Below are 22,952 nucleotides of genomic sequence, written 5' to 3'. Positions count from 1 at the left end.
ACTTCACCGTCCGAATGAACGAGTGGGCCGTGGGGACGGCGGGCTATCCGTCCCGCCCACCGTCCGGGCCGGACTGGACGATATCGCACCCTGGATTATTGTTTGGTAGTTTTCCAGGTGTCTATGGGAGAGTATCAAGTGAACAAAGTAGATACTATCTAGGAACATTCTGGAACCCGAAATCGCAAGAAAAGTATCTAAACAGCAAACAAAAGCCCAGCTATTCTCCCCGATTTTAAGGAACTCCTATCAAGTCAGCCAATGCAGATCTTAACGATTCCTTTCCATTTAGCCGATAGCATATTTTCGCCGTGGCCAAGCAGTACCCTCCTGGCTATCAGTCGTCTTTGATACACACAATGCAGTACATTTTCGCTATCCATTGCCTCAGTAAGGTTTTCGGGTACGCTTACAGCGCCTACCGCCGCAAGCGCTTCACCAGTGGCCAGATGGTGAGGGAACAAAAGAACGTTGCAGCGGAACGTACCCTCCTGCTCGAAGGCGTCGGCAATCCTCAGCATCGCGTCTTCCTTCGGGAGCGAGATGTGCCAGAACCGTTCCGCGCCCAGCTCGCGGGCGTCAAATACATAAGAAGCATACTCGGCGACAAGACCACGCGGCGAAACACAGGCCTCAGTTTCGTTGATCGTCAGGCTCAAGCCACCTCGCGCTGTCATAAAAGTCCGCGGCGCCCAACGCAGCCCGGGTTCCGTCATTTTTGCACCGCTCGCAAAGAGAATGTTACGAGGCACGGCGCCCACCGCCTCGAGCAGCTTCGCAAACCGCCGCTCGCTCTTATCTTCTGCGAGCAGCGCCAACGGGTCTATGCCCAGCAGGCTTGCGATTGCCAGCGTCTCATCAGATGGCCGGCTTGTGGTGCGCCACCGCAGAGCGCGTGCGACGTCGCCGATGCTGAAGTAACTGTCATTTTGCTTCTTCTTCAAAATCCTGTAGATGACACTCGACAGGCCGCTTAACACCGAGCTCAGTGCGAGCTGCCCGACCCGCGAGATGAGCTCTGGAGCTGGCATCGAGACGTCCTGGAAGCGGAAAAGTAACTCGCGGGATAGAGCGCCCTCCTGGAGGGTCCAGAGTCGTCGCATCCAGCCTGACGACAGGGCACAAAGGAGACGGTCTTCGACTGGAGCGGAGAACGGCAATCTTTGTATGCTTTCATCCAGGATGAGGACCTTTTGTGCATCTGAATATGTCAATGCCATTAGGCCGATTGCGCTTCGTCTTGGCCCCTTCTCGGATGGCACGCAAAGAGAGTCTATCCAAAAAGCTCCTCCGGGTATGAGTTCTGTGGCCAGATTTGAGAGCCGGCGAACCTGGCATAAGGGGAGCCCTTTCTCGGTTGTGCTGCCTAAACCGTCGGACCAGACATGAGAGATAGCAATATAGGCTTTGTTGCGAAAGCTGTCCACGGAAAAAGATGGTTGTTCCCACGGGCTAAGGTCTTGGAAGGTAATGACCGGCACGTAATTCTGGCTAATGAGGGTTTTAACGTCTGCGAGCGGTGGCCTTATCCATTCGCAGTTGCATCCAGGATCAGTGTGCTTTGCCTCATACTGTTCTGGGTCGATGATGCTTGCTTCGCACCTCTCAATTCTACAGCCGGTGTGGCTCTTCGAATCGAACGCCCTCTTCTGAACGGCAGAAACAATACTTGTCAATGTGGCAGAATCTATGAGGTATCCAATAGTGGAGGGACACCATCCATTCTTGTTGGCCATTCCGTCCAGCTGGTCTCGGTAAAGGTGCAGAATAAAATTCCAAGAATTCGGGCCCGGGCCACTCAGTGGAGCCAAATTCTGCACATGCGTACGTGCGGAATAAAGCCCATTTCTGGCTACGGTAACTGCCTCTCCGATAGTAGCTATCCCCATCAAGATTGATGGTTGCCAGTGTCCTGCAATAGGATGACTGAATATCCGCAGGTCAATCAGCGTATGGAGAAGCCTCATCATCTGGTTGAGGGTTCTGTTTATGTTGGCCGAGTACTCGCGTTTTCCGTCATCGCTAGCGGCAGCCATTTGATCGAAGCAACGTCGCAGTATGAGCGGCAGACTGGCGTGAGTCATTATCATGATGTTTTCGGCATCCTTAATAATCATATCGGCCTCAGTTACTTGTGTTTTGGTGACAACTTCGAGCACTCCAAGCGTTAAGAGAGACTGGTATATAGCTGCAGATGGCCATGAAGACTTGTTTGTAGATCTGATGGAAAGGTAGTCATCCAGATTCGATGCTAGAGGATATCCATCATGTTTGAAGCCAAGCCATCTTGGCGCATCGAAGAGAGTCGCCATTGCTGGTGAAGACATAAAATATTTCTATTTTACTCAATTCTCATAAAGTTCGGGTTTGAAGAAAGGATTTGTAGTGCTTTGACGCGTTTGGGCTCAGTTGTGGGGCGTGAGATTTGTACAATATGTGAGGCTGAAACAAAGCCTTCGGCGCAAGAAGTGCCGACGCTCGTCTGACATGCATAAATACGAGTGGTGTGCGATCTGATCCACCATATACCAGTAGGCTGTCGCTTCTTATTGGATGGCCACTATACTTTGATAATTCTAACTAACCGACGTTCCCACGAATGAGATCAAGCCACGTTCCGATTGAGCCTTACAAGGCATTCAACATCCAGTCAAAAGAAAACCTTTCAGTGATTTGCTACACCATATAGGATAGCAATTCGTTAATTTTATCCACTGTCCAGAAACATGTCCACACTCCCTCGAAGCAATACTCCGGTCCATCAGCAGAATCTGTCTGAAGTCGACTCCACCAGAATCAACCCTTCCGTCCGATTTGCAAAGTTCGAGAACGGTCGATTGAAATATATACGGGCGCATACAAAAGAGCTAAGCTTCATTGCGATCTCGCATGTTTGGGGTGCAGACACACAGTGGTGTGAGGTGAACTGCTTGGATTTCACCATTCAGGCATCAGCAAGGAAAGTCGAGTTCATCAACGAAAGACTGCCCGAACTGGTAGGAGGTGCACCGTTTTGGATGGACATCTTGACAATCAACCAGACAGATAAGGATGAGAAGATAGCAACTATCAAAGCTATCCCGGCTATTTTCCGTGATGCTGAGAAAACCATTGCAGTGAAGGAGAATGACGGTATCTACGGCTGCTGCATATGCCTGGCTGAAAAGCTACAGACAGGTTCTGCATTGAGCCAGCTTCAGGAACACGTAGCCGAGAGCCATGCAAACTACGTGTGCGAAGAATCATATCTACAACGTCTTTGGACTCTGCAGGAGATTTTGCTCTCTGGAACCGTTCAATTTGTTCCAATAAATGATCGTAAGTTTGCCACGAGCTATCCTTAGCTAAATCTCCTTATTAATTGTTAAGGTCCGCCTCAAATATGCCAGGGAGAGATCATTAATCCCCATAGATCTCAAGCAACCGCGCAGCGTATCGCTTGGGCACTTGATTACCTCGACACCGCCTTCCGGGACTCTGTGATTCCTGCAGCGGAAATACTCACGAAGGCGTACCTCTCCAACGGCATCGCAAAATGGCCAAGACGCCAACCAACCGAACATGAGGACATCTTCTCTGGCCACTTTGTGACTATGTTCCGCACTTCCCCTCGAGCCACCACCAGGGTTCGAGACTATTTCCTCGCTACAATGACGCGATTTGACTGGTATCATGTCCCCGTTAGCGTTGCAAAGATGGGGTTCAACGATCTGTTCTTGGATTTGTACGAACAGTCCTGGCGTGCTGGTCATGGATTTGGACCTAAGATTTTGGCTTCAATGACAACTGGAAAAGATTTCTCCGGCGATCCGAACAAAGCATGGGGCCCTAGCCCAGATCAGCCTATTCCGTGTTGCTTGGGGGATTTTCTCAAACTAATTGGCTGGAAACAAACTGTCCACCAGTATCATTTCGTCACCGAGGCCTTCGTTACTCCGGTTTGCACAAACAGTAGCCAATATGACGGTGAAATTCTCGGACTCATTGAAAGCTCTATGCGAGTTGCTGAAACGGCATGGAATGGCAGCCGTTCCAGTGGTGAGTTTGACAAACATGGCTCCTCTCCCGAAGACTGGGCGTCAGCCGATGTGAGCGAAGTCAAGGAGCCAAATGCTACACCAACTGAAATCAGCGGTCGATGTATGAAATTGCTCTCTCTCATGTTTGGGAAGATAAAAGACAACAGTTCATGCTCGCCAGCGCAGGAAGTGATAGGGCTGCTTAAAAGGCCGATGAGCCAGGAGGAACAGGAAACTCTATCCATGATGACTGCTGTAGTCACCTGCAGCATCCCTCTATCAGCCGTGGAGTGGGCAAGGGACCATTTCGTTCCCGTGCACGTTCAGATCTACGAGTTCAGCTTTCTTGCGCTTCTCGCTCGGCACCATTTGCCTGATAGAATTGGCGCAGACACCGTCAATTCGAATGCACGTACAAAGATGCACGTCTTTGGTCGAAATTTGGTTTTTGGGGCTGTTTTCGAAAACAATCCCGGAAGAGACCTTGTCCTTGTATCTCCTGGTTCCAAAGTCCCGACTGGGATCCTTCCCGAGTTTAATGGCCCCGGGATTAGACTTGAAGAGGGTGCGCGAAGGGTCAAGATACTCTACCAAAACGGATTAATAGTGTACGAACCGATCGAAGGATCAAAGATAAGGCAAACAAGGTATAACAACCTAGAGTCCGCGGCGATACAAGATACCGATCGTTTCCGGATATGGTAGTATAAGTACAGGAGTTATATGTTCAATTTGGTAAGACATTCTCAAACAGAGTTTCTAACTTAACGTTATAAGTATTTATTAATTAGATCCATGCCTTGTTCCTCTACAAGATCGTTCTCGTAACAATATTCCTTTCTTTAGCTTCATTTTAAGGATGTTGCTTACATACAAGAGAGTACATCTACCCGCCTTCCCTAGACTTACCTTCTCATACGGGATTCTTGCATGTGCAGCTTTACAGGTAATAAGAGATCTCAGTTTCTTTACCACAGTTTCTTTACTAAAATTTCTTTAGCGCTACGTTCCATACTGGTCTTTTGCTCATAGCACCAGGAACCACTTCTCTTAGGATTTCGATAACAGTTTAGTAGTCTCTTATTAGCTAAGTTTTCAGCTACGCTCATCATACCTTTACGTAGGCAGTAGGTATTAGGGTCAGTATTCTATTTACACTGTTTCTATCAAGATAACCTTCTAAGGGCCTCGTATAACTACTATATTGCTATAACCGTTTCAGTTTCGTAGCATTCTATTTGTGGTATTCCCGGATCGCCACGTTTGTTTTCATTATCCCATGTTCAGCTGAATACTTTTACGGTGCATTAGCATACGCGCTACATCTTTGCTGCAAGCAGACATGGCGCAAAAGAGATTCGTAAAAGAGAGGGAATTGTTTTTGGGCTCTAATTGAGAAACCAGGATTCTGCTTCTAACAAGCTCAACAAGGCTGCCAAGAAAACTCCACTGGTCAACCGAAAAGGTCTCGTAGTGGGTACCACAATGCCGGGTCTGCTGTTACATTGCATGAGGGCTAGCTGTATTATGGGTATACCTATGGGGAATTAACAGTTTCCACGAGTACCTGCATGCTTATCTCCTGTCCACGGCTGAGGTAGAGCCGGGAGCCTTAAGCATTCTATTTTTCTCCCTCTGGTTTGTGGCTCATACTTAGCCAACCAATATCACGCAGGGCTTACAGGGCCCTGACCGGTACTCAAGAAATCGCATTTAGCCTTGCGCTAGTCCGCCTCGATATTCGCAATTGGAGTGCATCACGTAGGAGGAATATTCGCGCAACAAAAAAGGAACTCGTCAGCCCGAGAACATCTCACTTTTTGCATGAATGCAAACGTGGCACTCGGACTTTTCGTCTCGCTACTTTGCGTGGCTCCGGCATTGGCATTTTGGTTGGAAGTAATGCTGATCTCTTTAAGTGAACCCCGTGTATTCGAATAGGTAGCAATGCGCGATTATCTAGGATTCAGCTTTCATTGTATTGGCTGTGAACTAGCCACGCAATCTTGGTGGCGTTTTTAGTATTCTCCGATAGTCCACCTTCGCAGGCAATCACATTGCGCAGCCACATATGTGGGCCAGTCTCTACTGCTCCGCCACCCCACGAAAAGACAAGACAACATTTTCGGCTGTTGCCTGCATCTAGGTTTGATATTTAAATTTCTTTCTTTCTCATTTAATGTTTGCTGTCGCTCAACAAAGCTGCCCCCTGGCATCTACCGAAGGAAACCCGTCCTCCTTTCTATCTTCGCATTCCTCTCTTTGAATTTTTAATCCGACATTATTCAATCATACCTCTTCCAGCCACAATGGATCACATCCCAAAGCCAGCTCATCCGGTTCGGGAACGGCTTAAAGTCCCTCTGCTCAGCCTCCAAAATTACGACGGTTACGGAGATATCATGAATTATCCAGAAAGTCAAGACTGGACACCTCGACCTTACCGAGAATGGATGAGACTGTTTCAAAACCCACCAGAACATTTCCAGGCATTTATACAGCGCTGGCTCTATTTTGGGACCTTGCAAACAGTTCTCAGCTGCCATGTCGACGTGCTTCGAGACTTCGCAGTTTGGGTACCAGGGAATGAAATCCCGTTCCTGACCACTCGTCGCCTCATGGAATTACTTGAAAATGCTCGCAACTTTCACGGAATCACCCAGATGGCAAAAGGGATTGATCTGATAATATTCGCCGTGGCCAAGGAATTCGGAAACATTAAGAACCATGTTTATCCTCCGGATCCTGAGCAAGTACTACACTTATCACATGCTATCCGACAGGGTCAAATGTCGATCGCTCTTGATTCCAGAATCTCTGCAAGCATGCTTATATTAACCGAATTGCTCCCGGATGCGCTCTCATACGCTTATATTGATCGCACGACACAAATGAGCTCGAGGGAACAGTACGAAGGACGTATGAAATTGGTCCAGGAGATCCAAGGTTCAAAAACCGGTGCGGCCCTCGGCGACAGCTTCTTCTGGAGAATTCTAAGGGAAACTGGATGGTGTCCTTTTGAGGTATCATTCATGTTCGCGCGATTTAACGTCTGCGGGCTTTTATTCGCGTATGAGCTTGCTCGTCCAGGCCCTTCACAGACACACAACGTTATAAGAATTCGAAGCCACCAAGCTGGTCGACGTGTTTGCCAGCCTCCTGACTACCAGTCGCTATGTACGTCGTATACTTGCGTGCACAGGGTACTAGAAAAAAACACGTATAGCACGGCCCATGTAAAAGGTTGTCATGGTTGTCACGACGTGTCGGCCGACACTGGGGAACTTTGCAGCATCCTGGAAAACGAAACAATTCCTCTTATCCTATCTATTGATGAGAACGACATCTCAGATAAAATTCACTTAGTGCCCTGGGACGGGGATTCTTCTTACGTGGCGATATCTCACGTTTGGTCTGATGGGCTTGGAAATGTCCGCGACAACTCACTGCCGCATTGCCAACTCAAACGACTAAGTACAATGGTCCGCAATCTAGTCGGCAAGGCTTCCAATACTGTACTACTATGGTTGGATACGATTTGTGTCCCTCAATTCCAAGGAGCTCCGAGCCTGGAACAAAAGGCGGCGAAAAGGCTCGCAATCAAGAAAATGAGACGAACGTATCAAGACTGTAAAGCCGCCCTCGTTCTTGACTCTTGGCTTCTCTCAACTTCCAGCGGAGATATCCCTAACTATGAGATTTTAATGCGCGTGTTCTCATGTGCTTGGAACTCTCGTCTGTGGACATACCAAGAAGGAGCTCTCCCACCGACTGTCTACTTCCACTTCGCAGACAAAGCACATGATCTCGATGCTCTTATAAAGCCCTTTTCATCTTCATTGGGAATGGGGATGTACTGCACTCTAGGTGGCCGGTTGATTCGGCAATATAACAACTTGCGACACTTTCGAAAAATCACTGAGAGCAAAGCCAACCAACTTGCGTCCGTCATAAACGCCATGAACTGTCGCACTACATCAGTGTCAACGGACGAGGCGATATGCCTTGGGACGCTTTTAGAGCTCGATTTAGCAAAAATCTTGGACGAAAAAAATCCGAAGAACAGGATGCAGGCCTTTTGGAAGCAGCTCAAAGAAATACCTGGAGATGTCTTGCAGTACAGTGGGCCAAAGCTGGATACGCAAGGGCTAGGCTGGGCCCCTCAGTCACTTTTGCTCTCTCGAGACCATGAAGCACCGGAAACACCGGATATTCCAGTAATACTCGATAGCAACTGGTCCAGCAAGTCGTTAACCCGAACTGATAACGGACTAATACTGGAATCAAGAGCAACCGTCATCAACTGCGGGCATTGCCGCCTTGGCAGAACCTTCTCTGTTAAGGACCAAGATGGGTTCTGGTCCGAATATCAGATTTACTATGATCACCCTCTGAAGACAAAAGGATACTATTCTGAAAAAAACTGCTATATTGTACCCCATCAGTTCTACGGAGATGGTCAAGTTGCGGTTTTGTTTGTGGATGTATACTCTTCAAATAATCATGAAAGGGCGACATCTTCCGCGGACCTTGGATATCTGGTAGTGATGAAAGAGGAGTCTACAGAAGCAAAATTTGTTGAAAAGGTGGGCGTCGCTATTTTGCGTCGGCTAGATGATTTTCGGGACCAGCACGATTTGTCGAGCCTGCGAAAACTATGTCCTTTCCAGTACTCATTTGAGGCGGAGCAATATGTTCATGATAAGTACAAGGGTCACTTGCTTTTTGGGTTTCAAGACTTGGAATACCGGAAGTGGGTTATTACATAGGGAGAGCTAGTGGGTTTTCAGCATCTTGAAGACTTTAAACCCTAAGTCTACCCTTCTATCACCTCATGACTCCGATTTCGCTACTACTCAACTCATTGAAGATTTAGACAGCCTCGTTATAGTGGGAATTTATTTTGTTTTATAACCGTCAGACTTCAGCTCGGCAAATTCTTTGGTGTCCTTTGAATTCCAAGAATCATACTCAGATCTGCTTAAATCCAGACCTGCTCCGTTCCAGTGTGTTCAGACACCATAGATAGCATTCCCAATGCGCACCGTTTCATGGTGGTAGTATGGCGCCATTTTGCCGGCTTTAGGTTTTGTCTGTTCGTTGACTTCAGGTTCTGCCGCTTCCTTCAGTAGAAGACTTTCTTCTGGATGCTCCTCGTACTGCCACGAGTCTTAGATGACAAGCTCGTCGCCGGGCCCGCAAGGCACGTTCCTCAGCTACCATCCGACGGTCGGCGAAACGGATCCTTCATAAATACGCCATGCGGTACCTGATCGCATGATACGGAGCGAATCCTGCACAAATCATAACCAGCGACGTGGGAGCCCAAGGCTTTCGCCTGCGCCGCACTCGTCGCAAAATAGTGTGCGGACAAGGAGCTGCCCGCACGGTGCGTCCTTGACGAAAAGAACCAACGATGCCCGCTTTATTGGTAGCGCGGTGGGTACGTAGATAGTTAAGAGCCGATGAATTTTGTGGGTTTTGAGCTGATTTAGACTTGAGAGGAGGAAAGAGATAGCTGCCTGAACACCCTCTTGTTTGCTGTCGTCCTACTAAGTTTAAGCGGCAGAAAAGTTTAGTCGCCAGAAATTAGGAGAAATAAGGTGATTCTTTCGAACGGGTATGGTAAAGCTGGCAAAAGTAAGGCCTTTCAGTGGCTCACGGGCTACAGAGGAAAATTTTATAATGACTACTTCAAATATATCGGTCCTTTAGCCACTTCTTCTAATATATCTAAAAGCTCGATAATAAGATTCTACTATGCGTACTCTATTAGCTTCTAGTTTTTATTCTGGAATAATAGATGTTTAAGTATATAAATTATTCTCGAAGTATAGGGCTTCTGGTAGGAACTAGTTTTTAATACATAACTATTACTTATGATAATTATCCTTTATCGAAATATTCAGTTTGATACATTTATTTATTTAGTAAATAATGCCATGCATCTTTTGCGTTGTAAGTTTACTAGATTTCAAGACTTAGAATTTTATAATTTATGAATATTTGAACGACTACATCTTGCGCGGGAAGTTTATACTACCATCCATGTCACACCGAATTAAACCCCGAGAAACCCTATAACTCTTTGTTAGGATCTCTATACCGTGTTCAAGGGGCACGATTGGCAGTATGTGTCTATGTCGCCAGCTCCACTCGGGATGAACTCAATAATGCCGGAGATAATTACTTTCTCTATAAATCGAACGTCTTAGCCGCCAGCTATCTTTTCCGGTCCACCAATCGAAGCAGTCATGTTCCGCGATTCTTTAAATACCTCGTTGAACCCATCGGGAAGTTTCAGATAGGACACTCTGTGGAACTTCCCTAGTCCGTGCTCTTGTATGAGCAGCGCAATTTCCAGAAGTCGTCTCCGGCCCAAACGCTCACGCCAGTCCCGCGAGTCGTCATCACTATCGCTATCAGGTGTGTCTAGGGACGTCAAGGCACCTATACCTACCTGCTTGCCTAGAAAGACAGCCATAGTGTTGGAAATCGAGGACCCTGTCGTTCGCTTCGCGTTATCGGATTCCTGCCACACCGAACCATCCTCAGCGTTAACATAGGTATCTTCTACATTTTCACCAGAGTGCGCTGTCGTCACAGCAACGACTACAGGAGAAAGTCTCACGGCCTTGACACAGAACGTTAAGTAGCCGTCTTCGTCCATCGTTCCCTCTGGAAGCCCTATTAGGTAGTGATTAATATCACAAAGTTCATCTACAACGCCCGCCACAAGCTTTCCGGATGCGTTTGACGGCAGACCACAGCTTGAGTATTCGGCGTCGGTATAGATAGCTTTGCCGTTGACGCTGGTATCCGGAAGCAATGGGAAGGAAGAGATCTGGCGACATGGTTCGAGCTGGTAAGCAGTTGTTAGCCAGCTTGCCTTCGACCCCACATAAGATATCTTCTTGTTGGCCAAGGCGATGGCAGCCTTCAGGCGATCATTTTTATCGAAATGAACCGGGTCCAGGTCAACGGAGAGTAGGCCCATGATGCTGAAGACCATGTCTACGGGGCGGGATGAAGTTCTCATCAAGGCGCAGCGCCATATCATCTGTTCCTTCATTTCCTTCTCAACGTAAGAATGCGAGACTTGGAGGACGATGGCGCCATAAAGCGCCGCGATAGGTGCTCGCTTGCGGCCAAAGACGCTGATGGGAAAGTCGCTGGATGCCAAGGCTAGTTTCAGTAGAGGGCGAAGCTCACCGTATGCAGAAAGTCCTGAGAAGAGCTCAGTGATGCAAGACGGTATTATTGCTTGCTCCATCACTAGCTCCAGCTGCTCGAGTCGGTCCTCATCTGCAAGGAAAAGGACGATAGATCTATACGGGACGATCACCTCCTGGAGCGTCCATGCCCGCTCGATCCATGTGGTCTCTTCTTCAAGACTGACCAACCGCTGCATACCTCCAGGCAGTACGCAGCAGATCTTACAGCGCTTGTAGATATCGAACATCTCTCTGATCTGCCATGCCTTGTCTTTCTTGGATGTCTGGACAATGCAGAGGCGATCGAGCCAGAGGTGCGACCCGCTGTACTGGCATGAAAGTGCAGCAGAGCATATGTGGTGGAGGACGTCAAGACTGATAGGGTCACCATCCTCAGCGCCTTTGACGGAGAAAGCGCCAAGCTCTTCGACCCAATACGAAGGTCTGGACGGATCTGCAACAAGCAGATTGCCTTTCCAGACGTAAGACACAACGACGTAGGCACTACAGCTCAGGCTGGAGTGGTATTCGTAAATATCGAGGCGGCGATCATTCAAAAAAGTGCCCATGTCTACGAGTCGGAGGCGACCCGCAGTAGCTGTAGGACTCGGGTCAACGACGGTGTCTCTGATATTGGCAAAACCAGAGGAAAAAATAAGTTTTGGCTCTACGGCCAACTCTGGAGAATCAGAGATCTCATCTGAACACGAGCTCATTCTTTAGGAAATTTTTAGAGAGTATCACCCTGAGCCTTGATTTGATTTATGCGAGGGTATTGCATGGGCGTAGGGCGATTGTTTAAGACTTCTAAAGACGATAAGCGCTCTTATGTGGTTGGGAAACAAACTAGTAAAAGTAGTCTGGTCCATTTATAACAATCGGCGACTTTCTGAACCCTAGCATAGAGCGTAAAGCGGGTGTGGGGAAGATGTGCATACAATATGTAGTACGCCTGCTGCTGCCTAATTTTATTTTAGCGTGTTACTGTATATGGAGCATGTGGGGCTGATACCCGACTACATATCGGATCTAACGGACACGTGTAGCCACACATCGGCTAGTGTGTTACACATAATGTTTTATAAGCGCTCGGCCGCCCCGTGATCGGCTTCCTCGCTGATAGCATCCAGAACTCATTCCGAAGCCGCCGTTGGAAGTGTGCCGATTTTCTCGAGAAGTACGACCGACCTTTTGAAATCCTCCAGGGAGCAATTTAATATGGGTTTCGTACGGTATAAGAGGGTATACACTAATTTTGGAAGATTAGTTCAAGCAATTTGAGAGAGGAATCAGTACGATCGCAGAGATTCTTTCACAACACGCGCAACTCCTGTCAAGGACGATGATACTAAGTTCTACTGACCTTGCATAGAACTCTGGCTTGGTCGAAGCCAGTAGGTATCAAACGTTTTGCAGAACCGAACAAATGTTTGCAGGGTTTGTGTTATAGTGCTTCGGAGGGTGCTACTATGCTCATTCTGGAAAGAAGTATTGCACACCAAAGAAAGGTTCGGGTAAATATGCGTACTATTTGGGGTTTGTAACGCCATGAAGTCAAGTGATACACCATTGCTGATCCCTCTTAGTAGAACATCCGCGTAAAGCTTGTAGCCCTGTGCTTCCGTCTCTCCCAGAAAGCTCGCTTGCAGATTGGGGCGTCACCGTACCGTGGCCGAGGATTGCTACGCAGAAGCACATCCCGGCTTCTAGAACCCTCTCAGATTCTAGAGCCACGATCGCGACATCGGAACAGATATCAGTCTTGAAAATCAATGCACAACGCTCCACGGGGCCGATGGTCAGTGGTGAGCTATCAGACAAGGCCAGCGACAACCGGTATAGGCTCCCTTCACCTGTATCGAGGAGCGCGGTCTCGCGCGCAAAAGTGACGGGTCCCATGTCCTCGAAGAGGAAACCGGGGTGCTCGATGTGGAGTCCGTCGTCCTCACATTTCCCGAGCAAAGGCAAGGGAGGATCCGCAAACCTCATTGCGGATAGCGCGATATTGATCTCCATGGGCCGATCCAGCGACAATAGTGACCTAGGAGCCCACCGATACGGGGCGCTAGTGATATTCCTGGAAAGAAAGTCCGGTAACCCGAATTCTGCGAAGACTATGGCAGTTGGGATCTCGTGGAGCAGTCGATAAAACTTCATCATGCGTTCGTCGACACCTTTCGCGCTTAGTATCTGCTTCAAATCAAGTGCCAGTAGCGATGCCATGCAGATGGGCTCATCCTCGGGTTTGCTCGTGGAGCGGTTCTGCACTGCAGCCACGATCTTTTGGAACCTCGTGTCGAAGCGCGGCTCTTGTATGGTGCGAACTGACGGCAGTCGGTCTTCCATGGCTGTCAGCAGATGCATTCCGTATACAAGGTCCGTTTTCGCTTCTTGAACCGAGACCGCAAGTGGGGAGGGTTTGCGAGGAGTCGGCCTACTGGTGCTGAAAGGTTTGTACATGAAGCGTTTAGCATGTCCATGCCAATGAGCAGGTCCTTCTGCCATCTGAATGTATAGAGCACCACCAGGCCTTTCGTTTGCTGCTTCCTGGCCCGTGAGCGACGCTTCCTGGAGCGTCCAGAGCCGCTTGAGCCACCCACTGCACATAAGCCTAATGCTCAGTTCAAGGATGGATGCATTGCCAGATTCAAAGCGACACAATTCACGATCGATGACGAGTACACCCCTAGCTTCCGCGTAGGTTTGTGCCAACAGCCTGATGGCCAACTTTCGGTATTCTTTCAGCTCCGGGGCGACTGGGATGCAGAGCGTGTCCATCCAGATGGCTACCCTCATGGGTTTGCGCTTCTCCACCAGCTCAAATTTGCTGCATAGGTCCACGGCTAAGTCTCGCAGACGGCGGATGTGGCAGCTTGGGAGCGCATTTTGGGAAGGGTTGCCCAGCCCGTCGGCCCCTATGATATGTTAGAACCGAACAAAAGAGGACCACGGGAAACTCTTACAGACGTGGCTAAAGGCAATGTAGACGAGCCCGTCCTCGTCAACAATTGAAAGTTGCAAGTCGTCCGTAATGGCGATTTTAGGGATTGCGTTTCTTGCAAGAACGTCTCGCAGTTCAGCAGGTTTGACGGAGATAAAAGCACAGCTGCAGCTGCTGTCAATGTGGAGGGTGCTATATGAGCTTTCGTTGATCTGGTACGCCGTGCAGGTTGTATCGGTGCAGCTGTCATGGCCTTGAATCGCATAAGGACGGTCCAGATAGTAGGCAGCAGTCGAGACATCGAAGCTCTGTAGGATTTGCCACAGTTCACTTCTACACCAGCCTTTCTCGAGCAAGCGGTTGGCTGTGAATTTCATCATGCTCATCTGACCCTCTGGTTTCCAGTCCGCTACCGGATCCGCAACAGAGAGGCTCAGGTCGTCTTCCAGGTCAAGAAAAGGACTACGAGAGTGACAGAGAAGGGCGAGAGAGAGCATGCGGAGGAGTATCTGGATAGAGAAAAGGACTTCACACTGAGTCAGAGTATAGTCATGCTCATCTTCCCAGTCCGAGGCTCTAGTGATCATAAGTTGGATTTGCCTGATGATCGCATACAACTTCTCTTTTAATGCCCTACTTCCTGCGTGGCCCGATTCTTTCGAAGCAAAGTAAAGCCGCATAGGGAGACCGTTTCGACGAGCTGTGTCAAAGACGTCTGCAGAGAAATCGTCGGGGATGATCGGGAGGTTACAGACGGCATGAGCCTCCGCAAGCGCTCCAAAGAAAAGCCACGTCTGCAAAAATGCCAATTTCATAGAGCATGTAGCATTGCCGCCACCTACTCTAGATATACTGGGTGTATTCAGGCCGTAACAATGGGGTTGCCCTGTGTTGACCGCCACACAGACTCCAGGCGGACAGCGGCTTTTATGACAGTGGCGGTCGAGGCGGTGCACGCACCAGCCCGCCCGAGCCGGGAACTCCCAAAATTCGGAGAAGTCGAATTTCCCAAGTCGCGGCACTGTGAAGGGAATAAATTCTGGACGGCCGTCTTCAAGGTGGTAGGCGTGCTGGTATTGCATGATAAAGAGAAATTGGCCACCCGCGGAATACCCTTAAGTAGTTTTAGAAGAACAGATAAGAGTGCAAGAGTAAGGCACGCAGCGCGCTTAAAAATAACACTATGTTACGTACCCAAAGAGACAAGGGCTTTGAGACCTTGGGAGCCGCAGGTTCGGGCAGGACAAACAATCTCAAGACCAACAAGCCCCGTAGACGAAAGTGCCGCACGACGACCAAGACCCTGCAAGGGAAGTCAGAGGACACGGAAACCGGGCGCTAAGCACCAGACAACCAAAGTCCGCACGATCCGTCGCGCGCGTAAACGAACGACAAGAAGCGCACAGTTCAAGGGACACATACACATACCCCAAAAAAGTGGTGAAAATAAACTTCTTGTCCGGAAAACTCTACAATACTAGAGGACAAAGGCAATGGGGATGGACGTGTTACGACAAAGACGATAGGACTCGCTTTTCAAGATATCTTGCGGAACTGTTTACTGGCTCTTTACTCCTTAAGCGCCCATCTTGGACGGTAGAAGGGAATGAAGGAAGATTTAAGGCGAGAGAGGTGGTGTTGTTGCGGGAAAGCAGCGCACTGACGTAATTTGGTACCAGGCAGGCAAGTTGCGTTCAGTAAGTAAGGTGGCAGTGTCATTGAAAATTCGGTGCAGGGATTATACGACAGTCAATTGGGTGAGGTTTTTCGCAAGAATTTTCTTTGTGGCTGTGGACTGTGTAGTGTGTGGGCTGTCACATGCCACATCCTCGGTACTGTTCATCCCTGTGACGACCGTGCGAAGATGTGGGCAGGGTGGTTTTGTTCTTCAGTTGTTTAAGTAACTAATCGTCAAGATCTCATACCTGAAAAGGCATAGCGAGCCCACACATGCAATGTCTATCTATTGTACAATTTTACTTGTACAAAGAGGAGTGTGTGCGTGATTGCCCGCCCCATTAAAGAACTTTCGCCCTTACTCGCGTCCCACTTTCTCCGAGTCCGCAGCAGCGCCTTTTGTCCTCGGCGTTGAGAGCTAATTGTAAAGCTGAAGATCTTACTCACTTCTTTCAACTCTCTTGGATGGATCCAAAGATCAAGAAGTTGGTTTGTGACAGTTGTTGGCAAACTGTTTTTGCGAACGAGTCTTTTCTCGCCGCATGGGAAGCCCGCTTATCCCCAGATCGATCTACAACAGGCCCAGGGTTCTCATACACAACGCCATCATGGAAGCAGATGCAACACTCGATCAATTACATGTGTGAATGGTGCGACCTCATAGCAGAGGAGGTCGAATTCTACTATCAACACAAGAAAAAGACGAAAGATCCCCCCCCGCCAGATGAAACTTTCAATGTTCTCGTGCGCTTTATGATATCGACGAAGTCACTACTGGAACTGCAACTTGTTATTGAAAAGTCCTGGACGCCCAGGTACCCCGTTTACGCCAATGAAGGTATGTACATTTGAAGAAATTGCTGTCATCTTTCTGGACTAATCCTCGGCAAAAGATGACAACGCGTCGCCATTCATATCCGCACGCGAGGTTCTCCCAAAATTAGATTCCTTGGAAACCTATGAACTAGCCCGGCGCTGTATCGACGACTGTTTGCATCACGGTCATTGTCCACTACCAAAAGATGAATTGCTACCAACTCGGGTAATCGACTGCGATGGTCCCAGCGGCCCACGGCTCCTCATTCACGACGGTACGCATAAGGCAGAATACGTTGCCCTCAGCCATGTATGGGGAGAGCGACAGCCTCATGCACTACCACAAAAAACTTGAAAGAATACACCAAATACATTGACACCAGAAAAATCCCGAAGACAATTAGCGACGCAATTAAAGTAACTAGGAGCCTCGAACAACGCTATTTATGGGTTGACGCATTTTGCATCATCCAAGATGACAAAACAGACAAGCAAATTGAGATTCCTCGAATGCAATCAATATTTGGGAACGCATTTCTCACTATTGTAGCAGCGTCGTCGACCAAGGTCAGCGACGGGTTTCTCCAAGATAGGTGGTTGACCCATACACCCAGCACTCTTCCTTTCATTTGCCCCAGCGGTGGCACTGGGACCATGTTTGTGGGGGACCCGGGCACGGTTAGTTCCCAACCGGTGAACGAGCGAGCCTGGTGCTTAGAGGAACGTGTTCTTTCAACGCGAACGATAACATTCACAAGTCATACCGTTCAGTACGGGTGTAGAAGCATCCAGAAGAACATCAACAATTCTCCAAGATTCATGTCTGCCGATGATGGCTTCCCAAGGCTTCCAGACTGCATGTTCACCTCTACGGCGCCAGCGAGCCCTCTACAGCGCCAGCGAGCATCTATGCAAAGGGCACGGATGAGGAAATGCGTCGCGCCTGGCACAATATTCTTAGGCTATATACTCGACGCTCTCTTACAAAGCCACGAGATCGACTTCTTGCCATTGCCGGAGTAGCCAAACAATTCTATCTTTTCTGGTAAACGGATACATATATCGCCGGACTGTGGGCGTATGATCTTCTTAGGTGCCTTTCATGGAGAAAAAAATATGAGCAACAGATATCCCAGGCCCAGCAGGTATCGAGGTCCGTCATGGTCATGGGCTGCGGTTGATGGGGAGATAGAAGGAGAGTATGAGCTAGTTCACGGCAAGAAAAATTGGATTTGCACGGTTAGCCGTTGCGAGGCAACGCTGACACAAAAGGAAAACCTTTACGGCAATGTAGAGCGTGGGATCCTAGTCCTCGATACGATTGTCCGGAAGGTACTTTGGGACCCGGAGGAGTGCGAAGTGTTCGAAGTATCAAGAATCAAAGCCCAAACCATGGAAGGCCAGTCAGAGAAGGGTGAAATCGGGATTGCGGTACCTGATGCTCTTGAACCGGCTTCAGAGACTACATGTGAGGTTTTTTGTCGCCTTGGTGGAGGACACTAGTCAAACTCTTCGTGGAATTTTACTTGTTCTGGATGATCCTTCAACTGGAACTTATAGGCGAGTAGGAGACTTTACAGGGCCATACCTCAACAAGTCAATGTGGCTTGGGACGCTACGCCAAAGGATAATAATTGTATAATGTAATCACTTTCTCATTGAAAAAGTCGTACAGGCAGAGGTGACCTTGATTCCCAGCAGAGAGGTAGTATCTAAACATTCTCATTGTAACACTCGAAAGCGAAGATTGTTGGATCTGTAAGCGAACGCGCGGATTGAACGCATTAAATAGTTTTTGGAGATATCGGGCCTTTCTCGACATTTTTAAATTCCGCCCACCTTTGCTCCTCGTCAGGGCGCAATTTACCAGGAAAGAATGTATCGAGCATACTGCGACCAACCCCCGGATAGTCTTTCTCGACTGCGAAAAGCGTTTCCATGACCTTGGGCTCTCCGATTACCTTCTCAAAAGTGAACGGTATTCCAAATTCCTTAGGAGATCGCTTCCACCCTGCGGCAAAAATGTTCTGTAACATTCCGATGCCACCTACTGCGAGGAGAAACCATGTATTCTGTTGAATCCCAGAGGCAGTGATAAGTAAGAGGATCCAGAGCGCGGCAAGAACAACCATAGTGTTTCTGGTGGTATATGAGGCAACTGCGTCAGCGTTGGCGGGTCCTGCAGCTAAATCCTCGAGATCGAGCCCTTTGCCATTGCCTAATACCACGATAGCATGCTGGCTGCCATTTCCCCTGGTAAGAATGGTCTTTTTTCCAGAGTTCTGTCGGCACGCCCATTTCTCTTTAGACCATTGGCTAAGGCTGCCAGTGATAAATGAAAGAATAATCCCAGACGTGGTGATCAACAAAATACCCCAGTCTCCATATACGGCGCACGGTATAGCCGCGATGCCTAGCTGGACTACACAAGTTGCGAAGCCGGCGAAGTATATCAGGTCATAGCCTGGGCATCCCGGTGTTGCTGGTTCTGCCTTGTATATGGATACGCAGAGGCCTGCCCTTGATGGCCTCGGCACGTCCTTACCTGATCCGGCCTTCTTCTTTTCCTTCTTGCTTTTGTCTTCTCTCCATCTCTTTAACAACATGTCTTCCATCTTCTTATGAATAGGGCCCTCGGAGATGCCGCCGTCCATCCAGTATTCAAAGTCGCGCACAATACGACCTATGATCCAGCTCGTGTTGTCGCGAACGTAGCCTGAGCTGCCATTGATGACTTTGCATCCGCAATCGGGAGCAGGCATCAGCTTGTTCTCGCCAACAGCAGATACAACGGCTGCAACGGCATAGGCGACCCATCCTAAAAGCATGAGAAGAAATGCTTAGCCACGGAATCACTGCAAACGGCACAGGCGTCTTGGAAGGCTGGCATGGAGCTGGTTGAGTAGGTACCAAATGAAAATGCCACCGGCGTCACTCGAGAGCCGGTGAGCTGCGCGAGAGCACGCCCGATAACATCTCCACCAAGAATGAGTAGTGTTGAAAAGATGTCGCTTGGACGTTTCCACTGATCGGAGAACTCGCCCGAGGAAATACCGGGGTTGAAGTCACGGCGAAGAAGCTGGTCAAGCGGAGCCATAATGAGAGCGTACGGTGGCATGAGCGGGTGCGAGGAAGGGGAAATAACCTGAGGTGGAATAAAAGATAAGCGCTCGTCGCGCCGCTCGGAAATCCAGAATCTTACATGCATATGCACGCATGTCACTCACGTGATTTGGCGATAAGAAGCGACGTACTGGGGAACTGAAATAGTACAATGGATTCTTGAGTAAAAGCCTACATTTCAGCATTGTCGGAGGGTTGGGTCGAAGAGAAGGGCGGCAAAGGCGAAAAAAAGACTTCTTCGTCAATAGATCACGTGCGCTCGTAGGAGGTATTTCTTACGCAAAAGCGATTGAGCTTTTTTTTTTTTTGTTTGGCGCGAACGCGCATTATGAAAGAGCCTTAGAACATTTTTGCGCGCGGAAAACCCGGCTAGCAAAAGGCCGTGCAGCCTCAATCTTTTATGTAGGTACAGTAGATCCCGCCTTCCCGCCGCCCCACCGCACGTCCGCTGATCTATGAGGTCATCGGTACTGCAATAGAAAGTCACTTCAGAGCACGACCACAACCGCCAACCAAAATTATAAATCCGCACGATCCGTTCGTTGTCCGTTCGATAGATCACAGCTACATCCCCTAAACTTTATTACTCACCGTCCGCGCCTGGTCGGACGGCCGATCGGTGAATCTCAACGTTGATATACCCATTTTTTCAGCCTTTACACGATCTCCATAGTCTCCCACTTCAGGTCTAGTAGTTTCAGCGCTTCCCCTAACATGAAGCCGTAACAGTAGGTTTCCCCAATCAGCTCCCAGGTATTTCTTCCTTTATATAATAGCCTCACTATGTAAGGCACGTACGCTCCCGCAATCATCATAACCACATCACTTTTTTGAATCGTCCAAGGTCCAGTGCCCATATAGCCTTTCCTTGTAAGGAACAGTCGCCTGTAAAGGTAAAGTGATTCGAACATCTCTCGGTAGTAAGGGGGATTTAATATCTCGTTCATAGTAACATCGAACCTAGATCCTTATTAGCGCATTTGGTAGTATCTCTTTTCAATTCTTTCGCGAAAACGGTGCTTTTCATCGTCGAACATGGAAGCGAATTTTCGAATGATTTTACATATCCATTTTCCCTTCCCAATTTCCGCGCTGGTACCACCAAATCTTTTTCGAAGTAAAAGAATGTTGGCGGTCAGCTCTTCAGGTTTGAATAGGACGTCTTTTTCTGCCAATATAAGTCCAGAAGCGTAAGGCCCATAGAATAGCGTCTTATCAATTCTTCTAGCAATCCACTCCGTAAACTCCTCTTCGGCCATTACGATTGGGCCGTGCCGCCAGCTAACTAAAGAGTCTTCACCAGCCACTAACGTCTTCCGGAAAGCGGATATGATGGGCTCTTTTATCGGGTGATATAACTTCAATTTTCCGGGTTTACATTCACACCCCAAAACCACAGGGAGTAAAAAAAATCTCCAAGAAATGTTCTTGTGCGGGGTGTCGGTGCAATCACCTATATAATTATCGCGGATGCGGTCCAGTATAGCAGCCTTGACCTTCTATGACCTTCCAGCACGGCCGAAGCTGAATTCAATGGTTTCAGAATCAGCTGCTTTGAATGGCTCTCCTACTCGCAATTCCCGAAATGGTCTCAGCCGGATTTCTGCATTAAGGTCCGGGATCCATGACGGGAGTTCCGGGATGAGATTGGCATTTTCTACCAAATGTTTAGTAGGAGTATATGGGAACGCAGGATGATGAGTGTATCCGTAGCGAAGTTGGCCAACTAGGGATAATAAGTAAATCCCGGTAGAACCTTCGAGGAGTTGTTTAGCGCACTCCGCGTAAACATCGATGATTGGCTTTGCGTAGTCTGCTTCGCTCCTTATCCTGTCTTTGGGGAGCTGTGTGGTGGAGATTGAGAGGACGGAAAAAAATCTATCCTGTGGCTTTGTCGTTTTTCGCATGCGAATTTCCTCAATGGCCCGATGCAGATCGCAGCGATTGCCATACAAGAACTCCCTGCGAACGTTGTACGCCAACTGAAGTCCACACACAGCTTGCATAACTTTCCCGCTGAGCTGCCTGATTGTATCACCAAACCTGCCGCTACTCCCGAGATAATCAGCACCGGCGACTGTCACACTGTTTCTGTATGCGGTATCCGCATAAGCCCACCTTTCTCCCAACTCAAGTATAGGGATCGCAGAGGTTCCAAGCAGAAATACAATGTCTTTCGATAAAACTACCTCTTGTAATGTCCATACTCGCTCAAAGAATCCTCTTCCAGTGATGAGAAGCAAGCCGAAGAGCACAGGTGCTAACATGGCAAAAGAGATTAGTTTTTCTGACACTCCCCCGTGATCAATGATCGTGTTAAATGCTTTCCGCAATGTTTCCTTCTTTTTATTGTTGAATAAAGGTTGGATGAGTTTGGTAGCCATATAGGTTAGAGCTGATGACCTTCCCAGCCATACTACGACTGCTTGAGCGGAGCCAAATATAGTACCCATTATGTTAACCTGAGCGCTCTTTTCAGATTTTATCTTGGCCCGCCGTTTCTCACTGTTGCATCCGCCGTCTCCCTGGTCGATACATATTGCGTCAATCCAGAACGGATGCCCTCGGTTGTGCTGACGTAGTTGTAGCAGGGCATTATAAAGATTCTGATGGACTTTAAGTGTTTTGCCGTTGCAAATGATTGTCCGCATCCTTCCTGGGGTGGGTGCCTCATAGTCTCTGTCGATATGCCAAGTGTATGATAAAGCCTCGTATATGGGTTTTGTTTTGGGATCCACTTCCTTCACTGTGCAGTGGATGAGGAAGTTATTTTCCGCGGGTTGGATAGTGACGAGCCTGAAGAACTCATCGACTTTTCGGAGGCGCTTGTGTTGAAAAGGAGGGAGGAAAAACTCCTGTGTACATTCAGTCAAAGAGCGAGAAAGTTTTTCTGATAACGTCAAAGGTTTACCGCAAGAGTACCAGCAATGGCCCGCAAGAGTGCGTCGATATAGTACCACAGGAACTGAGCAGTTCCACGTACAACATATCGCAGCATTGTGGGTATTCGTCGGTTTCGAGGTTGACTATCGCTTGGTTATTGAATATTAAAAGGGCTTCAACGACATGGAACACTGGCAAAGCTTTTGAAGTGACACGTACTGGGGCTGGAGTAGTTTAGAGCTGAACTGAGCTGAGTTACAGCTGAAGCGGATTGCATGT

At 48.5% G+C, this 22,952-nt stretch overlaps 8 protein-coding genes across 8 annotated transcripts; 2 read left to right on the top strand and 6 right to left on the bottom strand.

Annotated features, from left to right (window-relative positions):
• Positions 1-254: 254 nt before the first annotated feature.
• Positions 255-1,736, bottom strand: K452DRAFT_239254 (uncharacterized protein; the record flags this gene model as incomplete). The annotated part of the gene is made up of 1 exon (XM_033537712.1): positions 255-1,736. The coding sequence occupies one exon, from the start codon at positions 1,734-1,736 to the stop codon at positions 255-257; it is 1,482 nt and encodes a 493-aa protein (XP_033391234.1).
• Positions 1,737-2,726: 990 nt separating this feature from the next.
• On the top strand, positions 2,727-4,212 carry K452DRAFT_323020 (uncharacterized protein; the record flags this gene model as incomplete). The annotated part of the gene is made up of 3 exons (XM_033544587.1): positions 2,727-3,318; positions 3,370-4,140; positions 4,187-4,212. The coding sequence occupies 3 exons, from the start codon at positions 2,727-2,729 to the stop codon at positions 4,210-4,212; spliced, it is 1,389 nt and encodes a 462-aa protein (XP_033391233.1).
• A 2,116-nt stretch (positions 4,213-6,328) lies between these two features.
• On the top strand, positions 6,329-8,788 carry K452DRAFT_363126 (uncharacterized protein; the record flags this gene model as incomplete). Its single annotated transcript, XM_033546555.1, has 1 exon — positions 6,329-8,788. The coding sequence occupies one exon, from the start codon at positions 6,329-6,331 to the stop codon at positions 8,786-8,788; it is 2,460 nt and encodes an 819-aa protein (XP_033391232.1).
• Positions 8,789-11,331: 2,543 nt separating this feature from the next.
• Positions 11,332-11,949, bottom strand: K452DRAFT_239251 (uncharacterized protein; the record flags this gene model as incomplete). Its single annotated transcript, XM_033537711.1, has 1 exon — positions 11,332-11,949. A coding segment is annotated over one exon (618 nt), but the record flags the coding sequence as incomplete, so codon positions are not given.
• Positions 11,950-12,787: 838 nt separating this feature from the next.
• K452DRAFT_313931 (uncharacterized protein) lies at positions 12,788-15,256 on the bottom strand (the record flags this gene model as incomplete). The annotated part of the gene is made up of 2 exons (XM_033543709.1): positions 12,788-14,148; positions 14,197-15,256. 2 exons carry the CDS (start codon positions 15,254-15,256, stop codon positions 12,788-12,790), a joined length of 2,421 nt encoding a protein of 806 aa, XP_033391230.1.
• Positions 15,257-18,341: 3,085 nt separating this feature from the next.
• K452DRAFT_293164 (uncharacterized protein) lies at positions 18,342-19,813 on the bottom strand. The gene is made up of 2 exons (XM_033541513.1): positions 19,578-19,813; positions 18,342-19,485 (listed from the first exon to the last, which is right to left on the bottom strand). The coding sequence occupies exons 1-2, from the start codon at positions 19,762-19,764 to the stop codon at positions 18,452-18,454; spliced, it is 1,221 nt and encodes a 406-aa protein (XP_033391229.1). The 5' UTR covers positions 19,765-19,813; the 3' UTR covers positions 18,342-18,451.
• A 235-nt stretch (positions 19,814-20,048) lies between these two features.
• On the bottom strand, positions 20,049-20,618 carry K452DRAFT_293163 (uncharacterized protein). The gene has a single exon (XM_033541512.1). It carries the CDS (start codon positions 20,600-20,602, stop codon positions 20,447-20,449), a length of 156 nt encoding a protein of 51 aa, XP_033391228.1. The 5' UTR covers positions 20,603-20,618; the 3' UTR covers positions 20,049-20,446.
• Positions 20,619-22,126: 1,508 nt separating this feature from the next.
• K452DRAFT_203225 (uncharacterized protein) lies at positions 22,127-22,504 on the bottom strand (the record flags this gene model as incomplete). The annotated part of the gene is made up of 1 exon (XM_033536066.1): positions 22,127-22,504. A coding segment is annotated over one exon (378 nt), but the record flags the coding sequence as incomplete, so codon positions are not given.
• Positions 22,505-22,952: the final 448 nt, after the last annotated feature.

The sequence above is a fragment of the Aplosporella prunicola genome (assembly GCF_010093885.1).
Source record: "Aplosporella prunicola CBS 121167 unplaced genomic scaffold K452scaffold_103, whole genome shotgun sequence".
NCBI lineage: Eukaryota > Fungi > Ascomycota > Dothideomycetes > Botryosphaeriales > Aplosporellaceae > Aplosporella > Aplosporella prunicola.
This window is presented reverse-complemented; position numbering and strand designations above follow the sequence as displayed.